Source organism: Mytilus galloprovincialis, chromosome 4 (assembly GCF_965363235.1).
Source record: "Mytilus galloprovincialis chromosome 4, xbMytGall1.hap1.1, whole genome shotgun sequence".
Classification (NCBI taxonomy): Eukaryota; Metazoa; Mollusca; class Bivalvia; order Mytilida; family Mytilidae; genus Mytilus; species Mytilus galloprovincialis.
In genome coordinates, this window is record NC_134841.1 from 83,780,303 (window position 1) to 83,807,413 (window position 27,111).

General features: G+C 30.6%; 1 protein-coding gene across 1 annotated transcript; it reads left to right on the forward strand.

The window, feature by feature from the left end:
* Nucleotides 1-1,067: 1,067 nt before the first annotated feature.
* LOC143073187 (uncharacterized) lies at nucleotides 1,068-19,765 on the forward strand. Its single transcript, XM_076248545.1, has 3 exons — nucleotides 1,068-1,673; nucleotides 12,760-12,932; nucleotides 19,434-19,765. The coding sequence occupies exons 1-3, from the start codon at nucleotides 1,235-1,237 to the stop codon at nucleotides 19,602-19,604; spliced, it is 783 nt and encodes a 260-aa protein (XP_076104660.1). The 5' UTR covers nucleotides 1,068-1,234; the 3' UTR covers nucleotides 19,605-19,765.
* The last annotated feature ends 7,346 nt before the right edge of the window (nucleotides 19,766-27,111 follow it).

The window sequence follows — 27,111 nt, forward strand, 5'->3', positions numbered from 1 at the left end:
GGAGCCCTTGTTTGGAAGATCTCTACTTAATAAACGATATGGTTGTTACTGCGTTGATGTGCCGTACGTTCCCTGTAGGCTTGGGATGATAAAATCCTATTTAACGTTGATAAGTGTGGATAATCAGAACTTTAGAAGTCGTTTGTTCCAGAAGATATATTTGGCGGTATTGTTCCTAATCTTTACGTACGGTAATAGCACTTGCACAATTCTATTATTTATTCCAGGAAAAAAAATAATATCTGACGTTATTGGATTTTGTGATGTTTGCTTGTTGTATCTAATTTGGATGTTTTTCTTCTTTTTTGTTTTTGTTTTATTTGTTTTTTGTTTTTTGTTTTGTATTTGTTTTTGTTTTTGTATTTTTTATTTGGGGTGTATTTCTGTTATTTTTTGTGTAGAACATATTTATAATCACTTACTATAAAGCTACTCGCTCCTCTCACTTCTTGGAAAATATATAGCTAATATTGATTAAATTACTGATTGTGTTTTTTATAGAATAATTTTACCATTTCAATAATCTAAAGATAACACGGATTGTCTAGAGAGAGCTGATTAAAAATTTAGTTCTAATAAATGAAGGAAAAACAGAAAAAAAACTACTTTAACAAGACCACATTGCTATCAGCAAGTATTGTAAAAAAAATGATATTAGTCGCAATGAAATAAAATTTTAGTCAAAACTTTGTCTACTTTTTTTATTTACAAATTAAGATGATATTTCCAATGCTCTTTAAATTTACTTTTTATTTCAAATGTATAAACATGTTTCGCAAACTGTAATATAATTAACAGTTTATTTTATTAAAACGTTTTATTTAAATAAGCCTTCGTCAAACATGTCTGAAAATATTGATATTAATTTTATTTATTTAATTACCAAACACGGTCATATAGACTTTATTTACCTTCAAATGAAATAGAAACAAATGACAGGTAATAAAATTAAATCCGTGTATCTGAATTTGTGCTGCCCTCTGACAGAGGCAGTGACCCTAGCAGACGACAGAGCAATAAATTGTCCAATCAGTGCCGCCTAAATATCAATCGACCTACTACGTGCAACTACGAAGAAACAAATTCATTATTATGTTGGCTTTCCTATTTAATTTGTAGAGAAAGCGATAAATTAATTTGTTCATGCAGACTTTTACAGAGTTACTTCGAACATCTTATTACATTAACAGGCGAAAGTGATATTTATAAGTAAGTCAGACAATAATTGGTAAAAATGAAACCAATAAATTCAAATGGTAAAAGTTCAAACGGATTTTCAATTGATTCTTTGATTAGTACAGACAATAACAAAGAATCTTGTTCTTCATCAAGTAGCCAGTGTGAGTCTGAACAATCTACCTCAGTCATTCCAAGCAGAATTCCTCCATTGCATCCAGCACTGCCTCCACACGTTAGAAATCTACTTCTGGCGGACCAAGTCGCACAACAAACGAATCATACAGATTTACTCAACTTTCAGAGATCAGCGGCTTGGGCTTTTCATAATGGACCACTGCCGTCGGTGGCATCGTTCTCTAGAGGTATTCCAGCACCAGTTACTGTTCCGTTACATTCTACTTATCCTAACTTTTTACATCCTCATCGTGATCCAATGAACTTGTACCCATGGCTCATGTCGAGAAACACTAATGGCCTCTTTGGACTTCCGTTTGGTAAGTTTGTTATTTATTTGACGAATTGTTATAGACATAAACTATTTTTTTTTAAATAAATATATAGGAATTAGTTATGAAAAAAATGTTTTCCAATATATAGCTGTGAAAATAATTTGAAAATTAAATTTGAAAGTAACATTATTTATATATTAAGCTTATCACTTTTCTAAAACGAATATAGTTTAAAATGTAAAACTTTGCATGGAAGGGTCTAAAAAATCAAAATACTAAGTATCATCTAACTTAAAAAAATAATTAATATATTAATTTCAACAAAGTTATTATTTTTTTTGTACTATATGATCATTTTATAAAACAGCAAGCAAATGTTGTTTTATAAAAAGAACAGAAGAAATTAATATATTTATAAATACTTATCTTTCTATTTGTTTCCTGTCTTCGTTGTCTTTAAACAGACTTAGTTTGATGTAACTTTATCTTTCTTCAATTTGTAAAAACGTGATTTATTCATACTTTTGTACCAGGGTTTGGTAAACGTTCCATATTTAAGAAAAGTAATTGCCCGTAAAATTTTGTGAAAGAATAATTTGTATTTCGTGTGTTGGGGCTGGTCTTGACTCGAATCAAAGGCAATTTATTACCAATAAATCATAAATATTCGACTTTATCCTTGTATATTTGTACAGACGGTGAAGTTCATACCACAAGCAGAATATTTTATTTGAAGATTTTTTTATAAAAAAAAAAGAATTGAAACATGCGGGAATAAAATAACTCTTCGACTTTCAACTTTTACTGACCAATTACTGTATTGAAAAGTATAAGTTTTTCATCATATTTGCTTTTTTTCTGATTAAAGGCTTTTTGATTAATAGCAATAGATAGCAATTTTTTTATTCGCTTGCTGAGGAAATACCATCTCAAACGTTTTCTGTTTTCAATGTGAATAAATTGTCTCGCTCGTGTTGAATGCAATTCAAAATAATTTTTAAGTAATTAAATTGTCTTGATATTATTATTGATTATGATATTACTTTATATAACAACAAATGCAGCTTTTCAGAATTTCAAAATAATAATATATAAATCTCAGAATATTAATTATGACAGTCAAACCACTATCGTGTCTTGTTATCATGAATTTTTGTTTTTTTATATTGCCTATTTTGTTTATTTATTATTTTCCTAGGTTTATTTATAATTGTTTCATGGGTAATCGTCATATCACATCTTGTAGTTATATCATTCTAAATATGAAAAATGTTCATACTAAGTTCGTTATATTCATTTTTTGTGAGTCAAATAACTTTGTTGATTGTGTTGAATATTTCGCCACACACTTATTCTTAAAAGAATGAGTCTTAAATTTGATTCCTTACAAAAGAAATATGTATATATAAGTACAAGCATACCAATTGTCATCAGAGATCGATAGTTGGTTTAAGCTTGTTAACATAAGAAATATTGCTGATGTTTTATCATGTAGTGCAATCGATATTCCAATAATTGTTGAACAGTCTTATTTCAGTGTCTTTCCGCAATAAGAACAAGTCCCGTCGAGTATCTTTATTGGAATACTTAAGGTTTCTTGAAGAAAACACGCGTCAGCTTTAAGGATTTGTTAATGATGCTTAAATTAGGGATGGAGCTAAACTATTACAACGTAATTATGCAAATGAATAAATAATATAATATAATATAATATAATTGCAAGCAAAGAATTTGTTATTTATAAAAATACTGCATCTGTAGATATTGAATTATATTAAGCTTGGCATTATAAACGTTTTATTCTTCCTAAAAATGCATGCTTTTTATATTTGAATGTCTTATATTATCTTTATTGTGAAAAGTATTTCTATTAAGTTTTTGTAATTTTCAAAACAAAAAACAAACAAAACACATACCAGTGTCAATTCCAAAATAATAAACCATAATATTTCTTTATTCTCTGATTTGTTAAAATTTAGAATAGCTTTTTAAAATTGTAAAAGTAAAGGTCAAATATTCCGATTTAACACCAGGGAAAGAACCAAATATTCTACTCAAAAATGTGTACCTTGAATGTGCTTTTATATTAAGTTTTTGTTCTGTTTTTGAATATGCAGTTAAAAGTATGATTTTTTTTTCTTTTTACTACGTTTTGTTGTCGAGTTCTTGTTGTGTATAATTACATTATAAGGGATAACACAAATCACCAAAAGTAAAGCCGAGTACAACAGACAACATCAACCACCATCACTCGACTTCTCCGGAGAAAAAAACCAAAAACAAACCACAACGATAAACTACAAACACGTGGTTTGTTTTGTACTAGACATTGCTCGTCGCTGTACACCTTACTGTCAACTGCATGGCCTTGTTCTATTGCTTCATAAAACAAATTATTATAATTTATAAATATGAAAACGCTGGCAGAATTTACATGTGTACACAAATTTAACCGGGTATTTTTTGGCTTGTAAACAAACTGTCCAATAACTTATAAAAGTTTTGTTACAAATTAGACATTCAAAAACATAATATGGTTATTTTACGCAGCTTGGGTGGCAATTTACACACAGTTAAGACGCTTCTAAAATTCCATAAATTCAATTACGTCAAGTTAGGTGCAAGATATCATACCATCGCATTATTTTTTATTCTACAAACAGCAATTATAGGACACGATTCGATTGTTTTATGAGCTAACTTAGAATTTTAACAAGAACTTCCAAGTTGTTTGAGAAAGAAGATATGTTTTGTTAATTCCATTAATGGTGCAGTTAGAAATGCGATCTCTTTAAAAACAATGTAGATTTTAAAATTGATTGTATACTCTGTCTTTTACAAAATAATTAGTTGTAATGAACAAGTGAACATGGGAAAATGATCTTTATTAATAAAACTCAAACTGGAAATTATTGAAAAGTTCTAATGTTTTTTTTCTAGCAATACATGAAAATACCATCAAAATGTTTGTTGTCATATTAACATTTTATTTCAATTTATTAACTTTCAATCTTCGAGATATGCTTTTTGTTTTAACAGAGTATTGAATGCGTTTGTCGGGAATTAGTTTATGAGCAAGCACACCATACATTTTTTGTAAATGCCACACAGTCGATTTAAAAATTATTATTTTTTTTTAATTTATAGGCTATAATTTTATGTTGAAAAATAATAAAAAAAAAAATATAATACTATCCGAATACTTAATTCAACTATATTGTTTAAGAAGATTCGTTTATATATATATATTTAAAAATACGATGTGGTATTATTACCAATGAGACATCTCTCCAAATGACATAGAAACCATAGGTCACCGTACGGACTTCACTATGTGCAAAACCCATACCGCATAGTCAGCTATAAAAGGCTCTGAAATGACAAATATAAAACTATTTGAACGAGAAAGTTATAACGGCCTGATTAATGCAAAAAAAAACAAAAAACAACAACAATGAACAAAATAAATATATGATATCGTCAACAAAAGACAACCAATGAATTACAGAATTACAGGCCCCAGACTTGTGACAGGCACATGCACAACATGTTAAGAACATTGTAATTTTCGCGTGATTGTTTTCACGCCAAAAGGTTCATTCTTAAGTTCAATAGAAAAAAAACTTTCGCTTTAGCACCTTTACTGAAAAATTGATTTCAGACTGTTTTGAAATTGTACATAACCAACTTGAACAATAATTAGAACTCCATAGTAGATAGTTTTTTTCCCGGTTGCATTGGATTATGTTATATAAAATATTGTTTTCGTAAAATGAATTAGATCTATCTCCCTTATTTTCCATCATTTTTGACCATTGAAATGTAATTGTATCATTAAATTAAGCAAAAGTAATATTCATATGTACTATTATTTCTTGATGAATACTTTTAAGTTTGCACGATTATCTTTCATTGAAGACCATCTGTCGTCTCTGAACGATTTACCCACTTTCTCTTTATTAGATGAAGGATTTACAAATAGTATAATTCATGATCCTAAATGCAAATCTCATTAAGAAAGCGCTTACAACGGGCTAAATGGGCGAGTCGTACTTCTTACCAAATTTTTCTTTAGAAAAGTTTTATTTTGGCTCCCATAGTTTTCGGCGATTCGTTTGGTTGCAGTAGAAATACAAAAGAAGGCCAATAGAACCAATCGTGGATGTGATATTATAAATATGACAAAGTAGCGCATTCAAATATGTTTGATACATTTTTCTATCTTCCATTTATCAAATGACTTTAACTGTCTGTAGAATGAGTAACAGATGTTAATCCTTATCACATTTACAATGTCAGCGACCCATCAACAATTGTTTACAGAAAATAACCATGTAATCCTTCTTTACAAACTGGAATTAAAGAAAAATACTTCACTAGTAACTTTATATTTGATGATAAACAACTTACATGTGTCTATAGGAAAAGCATTGTACAAATCCTTCTTAAGAAACCCATAAAGATTTAAATTTTCATCATGAAAACAGCACGCGTCTAATTTAATATCCATGGTAATAAAATATTCAAGGACTCGACTGTGTTAAAACTAATCTTGATATATAGCCTTATAAAGTAGTTTCTTGAATAAATATATGATATATTAATTGCTGTAGCTGAATATCATTTAAACATTCTTTCTACTGAAAAAAACGAGTGCATTTATACTACAAATAGTTATTTATAGATTAGCATAGATATTTGATATAAAAAAGACAACTCTTTTATTGCTCTACTAATTATTTGAAACTATAGTGCATAAGACATTTGTTTGCATTGCGCCAAATCTACAACGATTTGAATTGCATGAAACCTTAGAGCTCTCTTTAAACAAAAGTACGGTTTCATTAATTATGCTCTTTTTGCTCGTTTAAAAAATATTTCTTACATTGCAAAACTACGTGGTTTTCTGGCGCAGTTCTTGACATAATAGTGGTTATCAGAAAGACAACCGTCTCTTTGATAATATTTTCTCATATTGCTGTTACTAGTATTACAAGTCTTCACGATTTCTAAACCGCAAATTTTAATTGAATATGGTGCTTAACTTAATGAGTCATTTTGTCTTCTTGTACCTGATGTGTTTTATCCAACTTAAGCATCCTGTACTCAGCAAATACCATGCACTATGTACTTTTGAGCTTTAAAATCTATTGCTATCTGCTTTTTATTTTGGTTGTATTGAAATTTGCTTTGAAGACTTTAAACTTCTTTTTTAAACTAAGGAATACTGAATGCAGGTCAAATATCAATATCAGACAAATGCATAATTCCGGCACTTTAATTAAAAATCTAAAACAACAATTCTCTGTAGGTACTTCCAAGTTACATTGTTATCAGAAACATTCAAAATTATCTGTCCTTTCACTCGGTTCAAACACTTCACGTTCTAAGAATTGTTTGTTTTCGATCTGAATATGAATGATACTATTTCCGTTGCTCCAAAAGCAGCAGACAACCATACAGCAATCCTTATTATAATACATTTTTGTATTTGCATAAGGTGTACATTTCACATCAGCATTGATTCAAAGGGTTGACTGGTCATCCCTAGACTTTTACAATCCAACCGTTAAACCAAGGCTGAAAGGGGCATACATCGTAAGGAATACGACAGTCGCCTTTCATAAAGTTTGAAAATTGTTTTTTTTTATAATAAAGGTGGATGATATTTTTTTCTCATTTTTTAAAAGACCAATAAATATGTTTTTGTAACATAGCTATATCTTTACTAAATCTGGAGTCAAAAACAATATCGAAATTCTAATGTTAAGAAGGTAACACAATTTTCAAGAAACACGCAACCTTTAAACAGTTTTGATTCCGCAAAATGATCAAATAAGACTATAAATAAGAAATCATCATGCTAAATAATTAGTGGCGCAATAGATCAACCCTAGGATAAAGTCTCTCCGTGTCAAGCATTTGTAGTAATAACAATAATAAAAATACAGCTCCTCTGTGTCATACATCTATTTAGACAAGACAAGACAAGACAATATTTTATTTGAGTCTCACCTCTTATAAAACATTTACATAATATATCATAATATATCAAGACTTGTATTATATATATAAAAAAAAAATTAAATTAAAATTTAAAAAAAAAAACACATGAAAACAATAACAAAAAAAAAAAAAACAGTTTTATAGTATCAAACTGGTCAGAATTATTTTCAATAACAATGCTTTTTAAAGATTTGAATTAATTATTTCATTCTATTTTGACAACGACGTTACAAGTCAAAGTTCACCTATAATTTATCACTAAACGTCAAATAAATATACACACAGATGCAAATCCAATTGTAAATCGGCAATAAAAAAAATTAAGGAATGAAAAAAGTAATTTTCATAATAAAATTAATCAAAAAAAACATACAAGTTTCTGTATGTATGGCCTGTCCCAAGTCAGGAGCCTGTTATTAAGTGGTTGTCGTTTGTTGCTGTGTTACAGATTTGTTTTTTTTTTTATTTTTTGTACATTAATTATGCCGTTAGTTTGAACAAATGTTTTACGTATGTGATTTCGGGGCTTTTTATGCGGTATGGGCTTTGCTCATTGTTAAAGGTCGTACGGTGACCCATAGCTGTTAATTTCTGTGTCAATTTGGTCTCTTGTGGAGATATTTCACATAGGCAATCACACAACATCTTCTTTTTTATTTAAGTTATTCAACAATGCATGAATATACAGTACACATATAAATGTTTTCATAGAAACAACAGTATAGCGTGTTATTTTCGTAAAAATTCACAATTTTCATTGAAATAAGAATACGAAATATTTTGGCGGATTCAAGACTTTTATCAAATACTTTGCATGTGCACTTTCAAATTTGCCGATTTTGTTCTATCCGCGAAAATAAGCGAAAATTTTCACCCCGCGAAAATAACCCGCTATACGGTATATCAAAATCGCCGATTAGCACGTGGTAACCGTTTCAGCCTTAATTTATCTGCAGGTATTTGTCATGTCAAAATACATTTTGATTGGAGAAACTGTCAACATCCAAGGAAACAAAAAGTGAATAAATCAATATTAAGTTTAGCGAATGAAAACAGTAACAACGCATTCAATCATGTCTCCTCTTATCTGTACATAATCTAAATATAAGTTAATAATAGATTACAGCATTCAAAAAAACTTCAAATTTCCAACGGCTTATTTTGTTTAATCAACAAACAAATTGTTAAAATTAAGACAAGACATAATACAAGAATTAGACAATTCAAGATTCAGTCGTAACTTGCAGTAGTAGTATTTTAATAAAGTAAAAGATCCAGATTGTCATCACAAACTTCAAAATACATGTCATTGAAAAAAAAATAAGTCATGCAAAAGAATCTTTTTGGAGGAGACTATATTGTAATTTTTACACAAAGCTTCAACCATTAGTTCCATGAAGAATAAGTATGCAGTTGTTCGGATAACGATCGTGTACCTAACAGTTTTTTCAGATGCGTTATTTTGACATTTTTAGTCATAATTTGCATATAGGATGTTGTTCGACAGTGAACCAACCCAAATAACACACAATCCTTTGTAAAGCCTGTTAGATAAACTGATTCCTTCTATAATATAGATGACACTAACACCAAAATGTTCTTCGGAAAAACAAAACTAATTTGAAAGTGTTACTTAAAACAACCATTGACGATATATTCAGGCCGGCACTTTACCATGTGAATCTCTGTCACGTGGGTATGTTCCCGTACTCAACGCTGCTAATCTCCATTTTTATCTCAATTGTTTGTTCTACTTTGTTTAGTAAATTGTTGTCCCTGCATTTTTGAAAAACTTTGATGAGTGTTCATTTTAATTTTTAGCTCAGTTTGTTACATAAAAAAATATGTGACGTATGATTATTGTATATTTCATTTATAAATGCATCACACTTTACAATTGATATATAAACAAAAGAAGATGTGGTATGTTGCCAATGAGACAACTCTTCACAAGAGACCAAATGACACATAAATTAACAACTATAAGTCACCACACGGACTTCAACAATAAGCAAAGCCCATACCGCATAGTCAGCTATAAAAGGACTTAGAAACACTTTAACACTATTTGCATCATGTACAATGTGTAGCTTTGACATTGGAGTCTTAAATCTTGCTGCGCATAGTTTTCTCTATGCAGTAAAAACATATTGTTCATATCATAACTTATATACAATGGGAAGAAGGAATATGGCTTATGTTTTGTTTCAAAAATTGCTAAGGAGTTTCATCAAAATAAAGTTTAAGACTAATTGGAAATGATATGAAAGCATATGTCCTAGTTCTTGTTCCTTTGACGGAGTCAGGAAAATGAAATATTAGACTAGTGATATAGACCTGATCCGCCCATTTATTAATCAAGGAAAAAAGTAATTTTGGAATCATTATATTTGTTTCAGCATTGATTATAAGAAATATTACCATGTAATCAGTGTCAAGGAAAACGAACAATGTTCACACTGTTCCATTTTTTGTCTCCGGTTGAGGCAAAGGTTTTTCCAGTAGACGCCTTAATTAGTTTGTTGGTGAATGCAAATTATGTAATTTAATAATCTAATGTTTGTAATTACTGGTGCAACTTGACACTATGGTTTGTAAAAAAATGTGCAACAAGACGATCTAATTGTGCACTTTAACGATCACGTGGTATTGAATTGACATATTACTGGACCTTTTCTCACGGAGCATTCCTAGTCCTTAAATTACAAGGATTTTATCTTTTGATATTAAATGAAAATACTTAATCAGCCTATCAAATTATGGTTAAGTACTCTAAACCTTCGAGTTGTGAAGTAACAACTTGATACTTCGGTGGTATTCCTATTGAAAGCACAAACCGATGGTACCAGGTTCAGACTGTAACGAAGGAAATTGAATTATTCAACTCATAAAATGAAGTACTTATTCTTAATTGAAGTGGACAATTAGATATGAGTAATTCTTCATATGGTGCCACACACAACCTCATTTGAACGGTACCAAATTAGTAGGATAGTATTTACCAAATAGTTCAATTGAAACGTCCCCATTCATTAAAATAAGAACTGAAAAGGGAAGTTTTTAGGTGTTCAGTTTCCTTAATAACCTCTCTTAGAAAGGAAAATGTGAAACCTTTAGACCTGTCTATTTGTTAATGTATGTTTGTTCTGTGCTTTGCGTTTATCAGAACCATTTAACAAAATAAAAAGATGAAAAGACGCTATGATCCAATTATTGTATAATATTGTAAAATACTTTTTCATAACAAATATTGGTTTGGATATGGCATATGAATTTCAAATAACATAATTTAAAATGGAACCAATGGTTCTTTGTTCCCTTGTTCATTATTTTCTATACATCTTGGTAACCTTTGTTGGTCTATAAACGCCTTCATTTTGTATTATAGGCGGTAAGAGGATCTTAATTATGTCGAAGGTCAAAAATAATGAATCTGTGTTAAGACCTTTCTGGGTTTTTATTGAGATGACAACTATGAGTAATTTCGCTCATCCTTAACATGAGGTATAATTGGTTTAATTCATCTCAGGTTTATATAAATACTTGTAAACATTATAGATAAGTTAATGTGTTTTATTCTTTATTAGAACTGCGCCTTCACAAAGAAATGTGTACTTTATAGATATGGTATACTGTTGTTAACTACTTAATTCCATTATTAATGAAAGTAGAAATCCAAAAGGAGAACGAAACAACCTGTCTTAAAAATCCTAATGCCCGAGTTCAATTTTTTAAGTAATAGTGACTGTCTTTGTGTTCAAAGTTCAAAAAGGAGAATCGAATTAGTCAATTTTGTTGTTGCACTTATAATGCATACTTGGTGTTTCGCATACGTGTATTTCATGGGTATTTAATGGTACAGAAAAAAAAAGGATTTTGTTCAGTGGTTGTCGTTTGTTTCCAGATATCACATTTTTGTTTTTCATTAAATGCTTCGAACACAAATCAGACCATTAGTTTACTAGTTTTAATTATCTTATATTTTGTCATTTCGGGGCATTTAATCGCTGACTATTTGGTTCCAGTTTTGCTTATTGTTGAAGGTTGAAGGTGACCAATAGTAGATAAATTCTATGCAGTTTGGTCTTTTTAGAGAGTTGTCTCATTGGAAAGCATGCCATATATTCTTTATGTTTGTATTATTGGTTATTTTCTAGAAAACGCCATGAGGAAAGTTGCATCAAAAAAGTAAATAGCCGCATGTGGCATTGACTTAACAACATTAAATATCTCTTGAAAAGTTATTCGACGAAGACGCCATACAACTGTTGCAAATCCAAAGTACCAATATTGAATAGCAAAACATACTATTATTTGTTTTCACATATATAAGATTGAGTATTTGTGGCATTGAAACAATATATTGGATTTTGGTGAAACATGTTGTTATATATAAAAAAGATGTGGTATGATTGCCAATGAGACAACTATCCACAAAAGAACAAAATGACACAGACATTAACAACTATTGGTCACCGTACGGCCTTCAACAATGAGCAAAGCCCATACCACATAGTCGGCTATAAAAGGCCCCGATAAGACAATGTAAAGCAATTCAAATTAGAATATGTAGTACTATCTAACCAAGCAACCTATGTCTCGCATAATATTCAGCTCTATATGAAAATATTAAGCAGTTTTTATAATAAAAATGAATCGTTGATAATTAGTTGAGTGCTGTCTATATAACTGTTATATATCATTTTGCCTATGTATTATATCATTCCTAAAGAATTGAAATATTATGCTAGAAAAGGGTAAAACTTTATGTTCATGTGCTAATAATGAAACTCGTTATAAAAGAAACACGCATGTTCAAGCAAGGATGTTCAAACACGTATGGGGATGTTTACCCTGTCTTATTTTAGAAAAGGATGACAAAAGTAATATTCTGGAACTATAAAATTTAAGAAAAGTGCTACCGACTCAAAACAAATAATAAAGTGTTAATTTATATTTTATCTGTATTTTTTCATATGTTTTCTTTTAATTTTTACAAGAAGTTTGTTTTTCTCAATTTTATGATTATGTCAATTTTAATTATAAATATTAAATATAATTAAAATATAACACAAAAAGCCATGACGATCTTACAAAAATGAAAACATATTTGTTTTGTTTGTAGGTCACGCTGATGCAGGATTTTATTTCCATCCTTACAGAAAACCAAAACGAATCCGAACAGCGTTTTCGCCTTCACAGTTGTTGAAGCTTGAACATGCATTTGAGAAAAACCATTACGTTGTTGGTCAAGAAAGAAAAGACCTAGCCTCGAAATTAGGACTGACTGAAACACAGGTATGTAATAACATTTTTGTGCGATAAGATGACGACCATTTGACTTTGAGGGGGTGGGCTGGTGGATTTTGAAAATAGATATAATGGTCCATATTAGGTGATCACAAATAATCTAAACACCTTTAAAGTTGAAATAAATATTCTGACCTCAACAAATTTGTCAGTTCCCCCTCAGAATTAAATTGGGTCTTCCCGTAAATGAACAACAGTTATTTTGTATATATTACGTATATTGTGGTATCAGACTGAATAGTTGATTCTTTATACTGTGATAGTAAGACTAAGTTGTAAATACTAAAAACAAACTCATGATATTAAATAAAATAAAGACCAACAAAACAAACTGATGCAAAACTGCAAAGTGTCTATGAAGATGGTCGGCGATTGCAAATGTTAATAAAATGATACATTACTTTAGAACAAATGATGCATTTCTACTTTTAAACTTAATGAATAACCCAGCGGTAAGTTTTAAATGTGAAATTGTTAATTGTCATAAATGATTTTTAATTGTCAGCAATGAATGACTTAAAATGTTTGTTTCGCGTTTTATCCCCGCAGCAGGATCAATTTATTCTTCCTATAATGCACATTCAGTGTTCTTGATGAACTGTTTTATTAGAAACAATAAAAACAGACAAAACCTCGTGCATAAGTATCATCCTCAGTCTCGTTTACATGCTGGAGATAATGCTCATTTTCGCACGTGTGCCTCTGCAGACCGGAAGTCGGCGTAGTTCTGCTTCACCTGGTTAATAAAGCGAAGCGGAGCGACCGATCCATGAACAATTTATAAAGATAATACGATGTTTTTTATACATGTAATTTCTAAAATCCGTTCTAAATACAGTCTAATGGACGTCAAAGAGTGTTATTTGAGCTTACAAGTTGGCAATATGATATCAAACTGTTCAGTGATATTAAATGCTTTAAATGTGCATTTTAATCATGTTACCGTATCTTCCATCAACATTGTTGTTCGTGGTATTTTCTCATAATTTAAAGTCTCAGAAAAAGTGTTATGAAATGATACCCCTATTTCTGTATTTTCCTTGAAAATGGAGAAACATGGTGCATTGTCGAAGGTATTAAATAGTTCACATTTTCTATAAAACAAAAAAAAAAAAAAGAATTCCGCACAAAATTATAAACACTGACTACATAAAAGTAAGAAGTATTATGATTTCCAATGAAACCACTCTCCACCAGATACAAATTAAATGACATAGAAATAAGGAACTAAAGTTTCACAGAATTTATTGGGATAAAAGGAAACCTAAAAAACGTCCACGATACAAACGTCCCAACAGGTTAAATATAATTTTGAATTTCTTTTACATATTTCAGTTTCCTAGAAAGGACTCGATTTTTTTGTAGGCTATAGTAAAACACTTCAAATAAAAAAAAACAACCCTCATTTGAATAAAATTTTTGAATGAATTTGACTAGTTTATTTTTGTTTAGTTTGTTAATTATTTGGTGTTTTCATATACAAATCAAAAATTTTAAAAGACTACCAAAACTTCAATGAACATTATGATTGAAAAATTTGCTTATTGATAAAATCGCATTTTTATTATTATTATTTTCTCACATTTTCTGTGTAAAATAATGAAATATAAATAAAGAAATCGATGGCTTATTTAACTATTTAACTAGTATGTTGAAGTTATAAGATAGATACATGTAGTACACAAAAGTCTTTTGTCTGAAAATGTAATCATTATATGTAGTTAAATTGTAAATAGGTTTCGGTATTCCGGATATGTCATAGATTTGAGGTAGAAGAAAAAACTAAGAAAAAATGTTGACATTTAATATTGTGATCAACTGGTAATTAAGACTAACTAGTGTATTCATACACTTCGTGTAAATTATTCAGTGGTAGGTAATTGTTTCTTGTGCTATACAAAACATTGGCTTCTCAATTTCTAATTTAATTCAATTGGTACTCATTTAAGCATGCAACAGTTTATCTTAAACGGAAAATAAGCCGGTAATTAAATTTTAGACCTCACTCCCCGCCTGTGATGTACTGATAACTTTACATAGATAACAATATTTCGTGTTAAGAAAATCGTCGGCCGGAACAAATGAATTGATTCTTGTCAATACAAACTTCATTATGGTTCATAGCATAGTTGATCTCGAACTAGAAAGATTATTTTTCTAGATTACAATTTCACAAAACAATGGCGTTCATAAAATAACATGCTCATTACGTGCTAATTGAATTGTAAAGTTCAAATGTATTTTGCCTTCCTACTGTAAAACATAGGGTTCGTATATGACAAATCTTTTGTCAGTTTTATAATGGGGACAAAAGTATATGAAGGCGGAGAACAATGTAACACGCCGACTTCCTGTCATGCAGTTTGTCAACTAGTATACGAAGGTTCGTTACGGGATTGACAACTTCATTGTTTTTGCCTACTTTAATTATGATATTAGGAATTGGAACATGTTCGTCTTCTATCACACTGAAATGCTTTTTCGGTATTATGTCAGATTGATTTTATGATAAGAATCCTGTCTTTATTATACATTTCAAAAGATACAATGGTAAAAAGAACTAATTAATATATTTGTGTCATATGTGACATGTACAAATTCCATACTTGTAACTTAAAATAATATTTTTGTAGATTGTTTAAAGGGTATATATGTACTGCATTGTTTATTTAATAAAAGTAAAATCACAAAAATACTGAATTCCGAATAAAATTCTAAACGGAAAGTCCCTAATCAAATAGCAAAATCAAAAGCTCAAACACATCAAACGAATGGATAACAACTGTCATATTTCTGACTTGGTACAGTCATTTCCTCATGTAGAAAATGGTGGATTAAATCTGGTTTCATAACTAACGCAACCTCTCACTTGTATGGCAGTATTCAATAATAGTGTCTGTAATTTACATATCATAAATGAATTAAATATTTTCAGGCAAAATAACACTTTCAATAACTTGTTTCCATTTAAAAACAAAAATCCAAAAAGGTACAAATTATATTTTTAAACTGTTATTTAAAAGATGAGTGAATTGTGATGTAAATGAATTATTTAATTCTTTTAAATATTTGTTTTTGAATTCTCAGATGGATTTTTGTAATTCTTTTAAACTGATTCGATCAAGTTGTGGTGCCATATTTTTAGCCCGAGAAGCACCTGTGTTATTCTACTTTATCAATGCTGACTTCTTCAACTGAAATGATTGCTTTATTTGTATGATGGTTATTATTTATCATTCATTGGACCCCTGCTTTGGGTTTAATATATTTTCATACGTAGTGAGAATGTTTTCTTTAAACATATTATCATAAGATCCCAAATTATGCAAAATCACATAATTATGATGCCACAGGATACCAAAAAATGATAAATTTGAGGTGAATAAATGCCTAAAATTCATAGTGTGAACATTAATTTGTATAATATCGTGTATTTAGCACGCATAAAGGTTATTAAATATATGATAAATAGTTATGATTTGATCAAATAATTTAATCTTTATTATTTCTTACAAAAGACAGGTGTCAAAATGTTTTTTTCATAATGCAAAATAAGTATATATGAATGAAACTAATCACCAAGGGGTCACTGTGTAATCATTTACTCATCAGGAATCCAGCTTTGGAAGAATGATATAGTCAGCATAGCAGGACTCGAACGGTGAATTATAAAGCATCTCATAGGGTGCCAAAATTATTTTCCACCCTTTACAATACTGTGACACAAATCATATTTCAAATGAGGTATAATCCATTTAATTTCAAATTACAGAAGGCTCTCAAGGGTACTTTTATCTCTTTAAAATGTAACATTTGCCACCCAAATAAAGTTGTTGCCACACTTCTTACTGATACCAAAAATATACAAATGATTTCGATAGGTTTAATTTATTTAGTTTAGTTTCGTAAGTTTTTTTCAGTTTAAGAAGTTCTGATTTTGTCCCTCAAAACTCTCCCTACATCATCGGTATGAAGTCCTGGGTTTGGTACCAAGAACTAACTGACATTTTAATGTACTCCCATTGCCGCGGATTATGATTGAATTACCGCAATAAAAACTCCATTAGACAGTTTACCTGTTTGGGAATACTAATTTGAAATTGTAAGCATGACGGCTAAACCGTACACAGTTTAACTAATGTCATCCTTCCCATGCACCCAGACACAGAACTACAATAAAAATTAGTAACACTTATTCTAGTGACTCTGTTATGTTTAATTACCATATGCATTGCTCTCGGTATGGAAATTGGCTACATTGAGCGACAACTGAACATGAATTATGGGTGCAGGTATTTAATAGAGGACAGAAGACACTGACCAGACAGATTACCACCGATTAAAGTTGACATGAACAGGACTTTGACATGTAAATGCTTCATAATAATCAATCTGACTTTAATTTTGCTATCAGTAGTTAAGCATTTATGAAAGTTTTATATTTGTCATAATCAGCTACCAGTCGTCGCATATACTTTGTGATAAAATGAGTTTTCAGTTTTACAGAGCAACTATATATTATAGTAGAAACGGAACGTCAAAAACGTTCTACAATTATATGTTGGAACAAATAGATAATATTATAAACAAAATCGCATGTTGTTCACTAAAACAGTCTTAGTAAACAATATGTTTCATAGAAGAAGGATGATGGTTTGAGAAACATATCCCTTTTTTAAGCCCTTTTCTTTTTAAATTTTACCAAAAAGAATAAATAAGTATATTACTATTTTGTGTTTTGTGTCAAATTTCTAGTTGAAGCTTTTCTGGCGTTAAAAGTAAATTAGAACCCGAATAACTGCACCAAAAACGCATGGTTATATTATCCTATAATTAAAATATATTATCAATTATAGAACTAAACAATTACGTTTACATGTACCATGAACATTCGGAACACGAATATATGTAAATATAAGCATCGTCGGAAGAATGAAATGAAGCTAGCATTATCATTTAGCTTTACTTTCCACTATATACATGATGCTCTCTTACTTAATAATTCGAAGTTTGGTGATTATGTTGCATACGTATCTATCAAATCGAACTTTAAATAAAGGATACACCAGATATAGTTAAGTACCTGTACCAAGTCTGAAATATGACAATTGTTATCAATTCGTTTGATTGTTTTTAGCTTTTGATTGTGCAATTTGATTAAGGCATTTCCATTCTGAATTTTCCTCGGATTTCAGTTTATTTGTGATTTTACTTTTTAAGTCTACATTATCTTTTGACTTACATTAAGAAAAGAGGGACGAAAGATACCAGTCAAACTCATAAATCGAAAATAAACTGCCAATGCCATGAAATTGACAATGAGAGTTGGGTGATAACAAAAAGCAGCGTCAGAAATGGAGCGTATATCTCTTCGTTGATAATCCAGAGCTTGTATTTCCTAGAATGAAATTCAAAACAGTGTGGCTGTGACCATTGATTGACACATTAAATTCATCCATTGACTGGGACAATTTACGTGAACGTTTGTCTGTAACGACCACTGTTCACGACGTACCTACGATAGACATTTAAACTGTGGGGTCACCAAGGTTTCTTAACGCCTTTAATTATAAAATAATTCGAAAAATTAATCAGAAATAACCTTTATGTTTTGATTTATATAATTGATATAAATCAAAACATCGTGTTATTTCTGATTAATTTTTTCGAATTACTTTATTAAGGTGTTGAAAACCTTTGGTGACCCCATAGTTTAAGTGTCTTTAAAAAGTACACAGTGAGCAATGGTCGTTTCATACAAACGTTCACCTAAATTGTCCCAGTCAATTGATGAATTAAATGTGTCAATCAATGGCCACAGCCACACTGTTTTGAATTTCATTCTATTACGCTTTCTTTGACAGAGAAACGGATATGTTTCACCAATTGTCCTAACCACTATCCCATCCACGTCTCCTATTGTGACCTAAATTTAAACTTACATCTGGGTTTAGCAACACGACTACAAACACATGTGTAGCATGTAACTGTTATTTGGAAATCAAATAGTTGGGACGTTTACCCTGTCAAGGCACATGGTCTTACTCCTGTCGATTCCCTTAGGTTTTTTCACTTTGATTTTAGTATTTGTTGGAGTTCTTGTTATTCGCTTCGGTTTTGTTTTAATTTTAATTGTATGTTCAAGTGAAATTGTGAGATTTGAACATCGCTAAACTATTGTTTCCTCTGATTCAAATGAATTTATCTTGCTCACAATTGATTTTCCTTTCTTAAATTTCTGGACAGCTTACTATTTTCAGCTATATCTCTTCTTTCTAAAATTGAAACTTGGCTAAGTGCAAGCATTTCCTTGAACACTATTTGATAAAAAAAAAATCAGCGCAATTGCCCTTTGATTTAACTCGTCTATATTAAAACGGATAACTGCTGTTCTTAGATAATAACTTTATATTTACAGGTAAATACATATTTCCTTTAATACAAGTTGTAATATCAACAACGTTATGATGTTTTCTTTTTATATTGCAGGTGAAAGTCTGGTTTCAGAATCGACGAACAAAGTTCAAGAGGGTAAAATCAGAAGAAGACGGCGATGAAGGTGAAGGATCATCATCGTATCACCATGACAATGAAGAGTTTACCCTTCAGCATCACGAGTCCTCAGATTCTGATTCAGAATGCGATGTACAAACAGTTTAAAAACATGCAATTATTTGTTTTGGTGCTGACACTGCTATTAGTTCATTTCACTATCATCTTCGTCTTGCATTTTGATATTGTATGCATATTCCTTTTCTGCTATGCAAATTTATTCTATTGTATATAATTATTCCTCGTCAATAAAATATTTTTTTACGGGTTCATTTCTATTCTATTTTAAAAGTTCAAAAGTATAATACTTTAAATTAAGAATCTTACCGCATTATCCAACAAGACTTATCACCGGCTTTGTACTAAGACGAACATTACAATGAATGCCACATGTAAAGCAGGATCTGATCACCCATCCGGAGCTCCTGAGATCACGCCGTCTTTTGGGGGAGTTTGTGTTGATCAGTCTTTAACTTTCTGTGTTGTTTTAAGTAAACTGTTGTTTGTCTTTTGTTGTTTTGTTTGCCATGGCGTTGTCAATTTATATTTTTAGAGCCATTGAATTTGCACGTCATCATAATTAAAGGTTTTGAAAATTAATTAATCAATGTTATCTAGTATTTGATTGAATTGTCATTACAAGAAGAAAACTGTCCACCTTGTAACAACATATTGTTTGTAAAACAAGAATGTGTTCATAGTACACGGATACCGCACTCGCACTATCATTTTCTATGTTCAGTGGACCGTGAAACCGAGGTCTTGATTTAATTAACTCTAAATTAAAATTAGAAGGATCATATCATAAGGAATATGTGTACTAAGTCTAAAGATGATTGGACTTCAACTTCATCAAAAACCACCTCGACCAAAAACTTTAATTTGAAGCGGGACAGATGAACGGACGGACGAACGGACGCACAAACCAGAAAACATAATTCCCAAATTTCCCTCTACTATCTTAGACGGGGGAAAAAAAAACGAATTAATTAACAACTTTTACGTTAGGTATATGAAAATCATATTTGTTTAAATAACCATTAGGTCTGTTCCCCTTCTAGTGAACTATTAATATAATTCATTTAGTTTCCAAATCTTAGTGTAGTCCTTATTGTTAGAAACATTTTGTCAAACGATCATCAAATTTTGTTATTGAGGGTAAAGGAAAGTAAAGTTTTTCTACAGTACATAAAGGCACAGTAGCATACCGCTGTTGAAAAAGTCATCAATCGATTGAGAGAAAAAAAAATCAGGGTTACTGACTAAAACCGAGGGAAACACATCAGTTATAAGAGGAATACATCAAAACAACAGAACAGTGACGTGCAACAAAAACAAACGATAATGCAACTGCCATATTCCTGACTAAAAATTGGACATTTAAAATATGGTGGGTTTAACCTGGTTGTATGGCTAGTTTGTAGGCTTGTTTACGTTGGTGGAATTCTAATTTGTCCCTTACACATAGTTAAGATATGACAAAATCCTAATCTATTGAGAGAAAAAAATGTGTATGCTTAAATCCATGCCATTAAGATATCATAAAACAAATACGTTGATGTGTGTGTTTGTGTCTGAAACAATAGAAACCTTCGCACAGTAATGTAGTTAAATACAAATCAGTTCAGTTGCTTATCTTAAAATAAATACAACATTAAGTACAGAAATATTATACTTTTTATGCAAGACGAATTTGTGGTTCATGTTGGTTTTCAACGCAAATAAAACTTTACATCGTTCAAAACAAATTATACATTAGCGGCCAATAAAGGATCTTGAATGTTTTAAAATTTCAATATAAAAATAAGAATATACACCCTGAATGCAAATAAATTGGTCTGGATACTCAAATGTCACGCAGAGGAAAGGTATTTAGGCCATACCGTGTGTATATGTCGATAAACAAGTAGTGGAGAACGACAAAATCGGCAAACATGTATAAAAACAAAAGAAATGGTCAGAGAAGAAAGTTTTAGGGCATCGTAGATCACCTCCAGTTTTTGGTGGGGTTCGTGTTGCTTAGTCATAAGTTTTCTATGTTGTGACTTCTGTACTATTATTTGTCTGTTTGTCTTTTTTTTCAGCCATGGCGTTGTCAGTTTATTTTCTATCTATGAGTTTGACTCTCCCTCTTGTATCTTTCGTCCCTCTTTTCTATAGTCACTGATATTTTCCATTTCCAAATTATCATTAAACTGATTTCTAGTGAATATCTATGCTAATAATAAAAAGGTAAATATGAAATGTTAATGTATTTGTTTAACAAAATTACAAACACTAGATAAAGTGACAATCTGATTTAAAAAAGAAAGAACTTAAAATGATTATATTAGGTAAAACGAGGTTCTGTCAACATTCTGAATAACATCTCTTCAGTAAAGTTGGGTTCTTATTTGAGAACTTATCGAAAGGGCAAAGTTAGATCACCCCATTTTATTTTTTAAATATGATCAACATTAATGTTTAAACAAATATCGGCAAAGCTATGGTAAGTTTGCACTGATCGTTTTATCATTATTAAATTGGTCACCATTTTTAGTGATAGATGATCTATTTCTGTATCAAATATTAAATTACAGTTAAGATGTTACTCACAATCCGTTTTTGTACTAATTATTGCACCGACCATGAGAAAAGTTTTAACATGCTAATGGTAGTCCAATACGGTTTTTTTAAGGATGACATGCGAAACTTTTTCCGTATACACAAATGAAATGGTATGCTTTAATTATCAATTCTGCACATCATAGATCTAGTTACATGCTTAAAATGATGATATATAAGTGGTGATTCAGATAATATAAATGTCAATTTGAATAAGGAAAACAACATCAAATATTTCCATAAACAGGAGAACTATATAAAAGGTATTTAATTGCTGCTGTATGACAAAACGGTATGTCTATCGGGAAATCACTATAGCATTTATAAAAATACACGAGTTGCTTCCCTTTATGAAAACAACTGCAGATTTCGCACACTGACACGAAGCATCTATTATATTTCTGTTAATATCATTTCATAAAACTTTTATGTTGTTTATATTTCAAGAAACACAAAGCATTTCTGACAACTAAGGTAAGAGGTAAACTTTATTTAGTCATGCAGTATATAATTTATTGTTCATTGTAGTTGCAAGCACAATCATAGTTTAGAGAAGTAAAAGAACCTATACCATACCATTAATACTTACATTGTTATAAGATTTATCATAGGTTATAATCTATATCTACTCTGAAAGAAAGAAAAAGTAAAATAACAAAAATATCGAAATCCAAAGATAATTCAAAACAGAAAATCCCTTTATAAATGGTAAAATCATCAGCTGAAGCATATCAAACGAATTGAAAACAACAGTCATATTCCTGACTTGGTACAGCCATTCCTTATGTAAAAAAATAGTGAATAAAACCTGGTTTAACAGCTATTTAAACCTTTCAATTGTATGACAGACTCATAAAATACCATAAATTTGACAAAAATGTGTGACCAAAACAAACAGACATGATAGGTAGGAATGTCAAAATTAGGGATACAATGAAACGACTTTACCATCATATCATACTCTCGGTTGGTAAAAGAGTGTTACCTTAAAGCCACATCAGTAAATGTTTAGTTTCCTTTAAAGAACTTTATGAGAACTAATACGACTTATTAACTGAATAAAATCATCAGAAATTACACATCTGAGTCAGGGCATATATTGAGCGCTCTGATGTTTTCATGTAACCGAGAGTGGTACCGAGATATATAGTTTGATATGCAGAACAAGTCATATGTAGAGGTCCCCATTTACAGTCTATGACAAAATGATTATGAAATAAACTAAAATGTGTGTTGTGTGTCTGTTAATCTTGCAGTTGTCCATAGTACAGTATTGTCGGTCTTACACCGACTTATGGTCTTATATTAAAAATTGTGTCCGTATATGTTATTTCGCAATCTTTGATGTATGGTGTCCGTCTTTTGACCATTAGAATACTTTTTGAGTTTTATGTCGAAAGTTTAATCAAACTTAAATGTACCTTTGTATCTTGTTGTTAACATTTATTGTTATGTCTTCGGCCACAATTTCATCGGTCTTCCCCTAAAACAAATTGTTCCTGACTATTTTTTTCAGACATTCAAACAACTATCTTGTTTGCATCTTTGAGTCTTTTCTCAGCAATTAAGCTTACATTTGGATTCAAATAAAACGAAAGCACAAAGAGGCGAGTTTCCAAGAACAATTCGTTATTTGTATTTACTAGCGTTTGGTTTATATGACTGCTACAGGAGTGACAGTCCTTGTGTGTATTGTCGGTACTTCGATATTTTCATGATTTGTAACATCTATAATACTAAAATAACGAGGTCCAATTTGTCAGCCGTCATGGGGTAGTTAATTGTTGATTAAAAATTACACTACTCCAGACGCTTTAGTCTTCCACATATAAATTAATATGTTAATATGTCCAATAACAAAAAAGTTCCAGGGCGAATCCGATTACGATACCAATAGTATATTCACCTGTTACCTATTATCTTATCTATAGGGAAAACGGTAGTATTTAATTTTCCCAGCATTAGGTTGGCCTTTTGTGTACCCAAGGCAGGTGAAGGAAGTCAAATTAAGAGCGCTGTGATTGGATGTAAGGGTACAATATATTTTTTATTTATCTATGAATAACTGCAGTGTGTATATTTACAATATAAATTTTAAAACCTATTGAAATATTTTCTAGAGAATTATTCGAAAAGACTTGCAAAATTTCATAAATTTGGTGCAAAATGACGGTGGGCATGGATAACATTAACAAGCTCCGTTGGAAGTTGGTCATGATACTATTTGGCTTTAATTTAGTAATAAAGTACTAACACAACATATAACTGTTTTATCCAGGTTTTGATCTTAAAAAGTGGTAAATTTAGAAAATATTAACATTGTCGCCTATGGCAGAATAAATAGTACCGTTTTCCCTATACGTTCTGCATCTGACAGGCGCACCATCAAATGGGGTATTTAGGATTTTGTTCTATACACAGGTCATAATCACAGGGTTGACACTTTTACATTCAATCATTGTCACATTGTTTTCTTTTGTAGTATTTCAATCAGTATGACTTTCTAAGATGACAAAACGAATACTATTCAATTTGTTAGCCGGCATAACGTAAACCAGTGAATTAAAGAATTCAACTTTATTTATAACTAATATAGGACATTGCTGTTGAGTAAAAAATACTGAATCCCCGGCCCTTTGATTTCCAAATAATTAATATTACCAATAATAGTTAAGTTCCAGGTCGACGGGTTCAAACAGAAAGATTTTGAAAGCAGAGAAAACTGTGCATCTTATAATCGGCATGACTCTATCAGATGACAATACCAAAACTAAGATAAGGCTTACACATGGTTATATACTTTAATTCAGTCACGGACCCGCGATATCACGGGTGTGTTCTAGTAATTTCTAAAAATTACTCTTTGATAAATTAAGAAATAAAATTCCAACCACTTCAAGGAAAGGTGACCAAGGAGTTAAGCTATTATTTTTATGTTAATTTCGATCTTGTACCTTTAAGTCTGATAATTGTACATTTCTATAAAAAAAAAAACGGTTTGGATGTACGCAATGTAAAATGTTATATTCAGTACAAAATAAAATCTGAATAATCTTTTGAAAAAAAAACCTGAATTACAATTTTACAGTTAAGGATTCGCAAAAAAAAAATCGAGAACATTTTTGAAAATCCTAAACCCACTACAAACGTTGTGATAGAACACTTTCGTACACTATCTTGGTGGTCTTTATCAGGAAATTGCGTTATTAATTTCTCTACAAATTAAGTTTTTAACATGAACCCGATTTTTCTTACTACTGTAATCCTTTCTTAAATATTCAAAAAATACAAATCAATCGAGTCAACCAGATTCGGTACACATGTTTGAAATTATGTTTTTTTTTCAATTATTTTGTACTTTGTAATTGATTTGGATTTCGACACGAACTTCTAATGTTATAATTATAAATCTGATATTTTCAGGTCTTTTTTTCTTTAATGATAAGAATGGAGAAATAATAGATACTTTGATATCTGCAACAGAGAGGTGCGATACCATAAGTACATTCAAACTTATGTGTTAAAAAGATAAAGCAATGACAAAATATGAAAACCAATCAAAAGACAAATAGTATTCAAAACACAACATAGAAAACGAATTCCTTAGCAAGTCGAACCATAGATTATTCAGGGTAAGCGTATCTTGCTCCACAAGTGACTCCAGTCATGGTGCACATGTTAGTGCTCTTGGAAAAAGAGCCGAAAAAAATCAAAGAGATATTTAGTCGAAAATAAACTGACAATACCATGGACAAAAAAAAAGAAAAACAGAAAATGAATGGATAAGCATGCGCATGCCCAGTAGTCAGAACTTTTTGTGCTGACATGAATTGTCATTGATATGGTTATGTTTACAAATTTTTGAATTCTTTGAAATACTAAGGCTTTTCTACCTCAGGCATATATTACCTTAGCTGTATTTTGCAAAACTTTTAGGAATTTTGGTCCTCAATGCTCTTCAACTTCGTACTTTATTTGGCCTTTTTAATTTTTTTGGATTCGAGCGTCACTGATGAGTCTTTTGTAGACGAAACGCGCGTCTGGCGTATATACTAAATTTAGTCCTGGTATCTATGATGAGTTTATCTACTGGAATGTTGCTACAAAAAAAAAGGAAAATTTGTAATTAGAAAGCTGAAATTATGTATTATATCGTAAAGTGTTTTCTCCCATCGCATTCAATATTAAAACATCTGAAATGGTTTGTTCTCGGTTCCCTCAATGCCATCTACCAACATCAATGTTTGTCGTAAGCTGAAAATATTAAACAGTTAATTCAAAGTGTACTATTAAACATGATATTATTAGAACGTATTTTCTTGGAAAATGAATCACTCTCAGACAACCTAAACGAAATATGTTCTCATTATAAAGATTCACTTTAATGACGGTTGGCAAGTTTGAATGCTATAAATAAGACACACACTGTGCATTATCCTTTGAGAAATGGCGATAGTATAACTGTTCCCTTTGCTTATAACTTTAAAAGAATCTTTTATATATTTTTGTACCAACAACTCTATGAGACTGTTGAATAATAGAGAATTAAAGATGTGTTATACATAAATGAAAATGTGCCTTATTTAAAGCATTATTTACATCGACCAAGTAAACTAATTCTCACTCAGTTTAGATGCTCCTTGTCGCTTTGTAATCAATACGCCTTTACAGTTGATACAATTTCTAAACGATGTTGTCTTCTTATGACAAATTGTCAAAATATTTAAACAAGTATTCGAATTCAGATTTTGTCATCCTTCATCACTAGTTCGGAATAACGGCAACAGTAGTATACCGGTGTTAAAAAGTCATAAATTGATTGCGAGAAAACAAATCTGGGTTACAAACGAAAACCAAGGAAAACACATCAAATTACTTGGTATAAGAGGAAACCAAAGGAACAAGAGAAACATTGAAATGCAACCAAAAACAAACGCAAATAATCATAGAAACGAACTTTTAATAACAATTGCCGTATGCTTGACTTTGTGCAGGACATTTAAGAAAAATG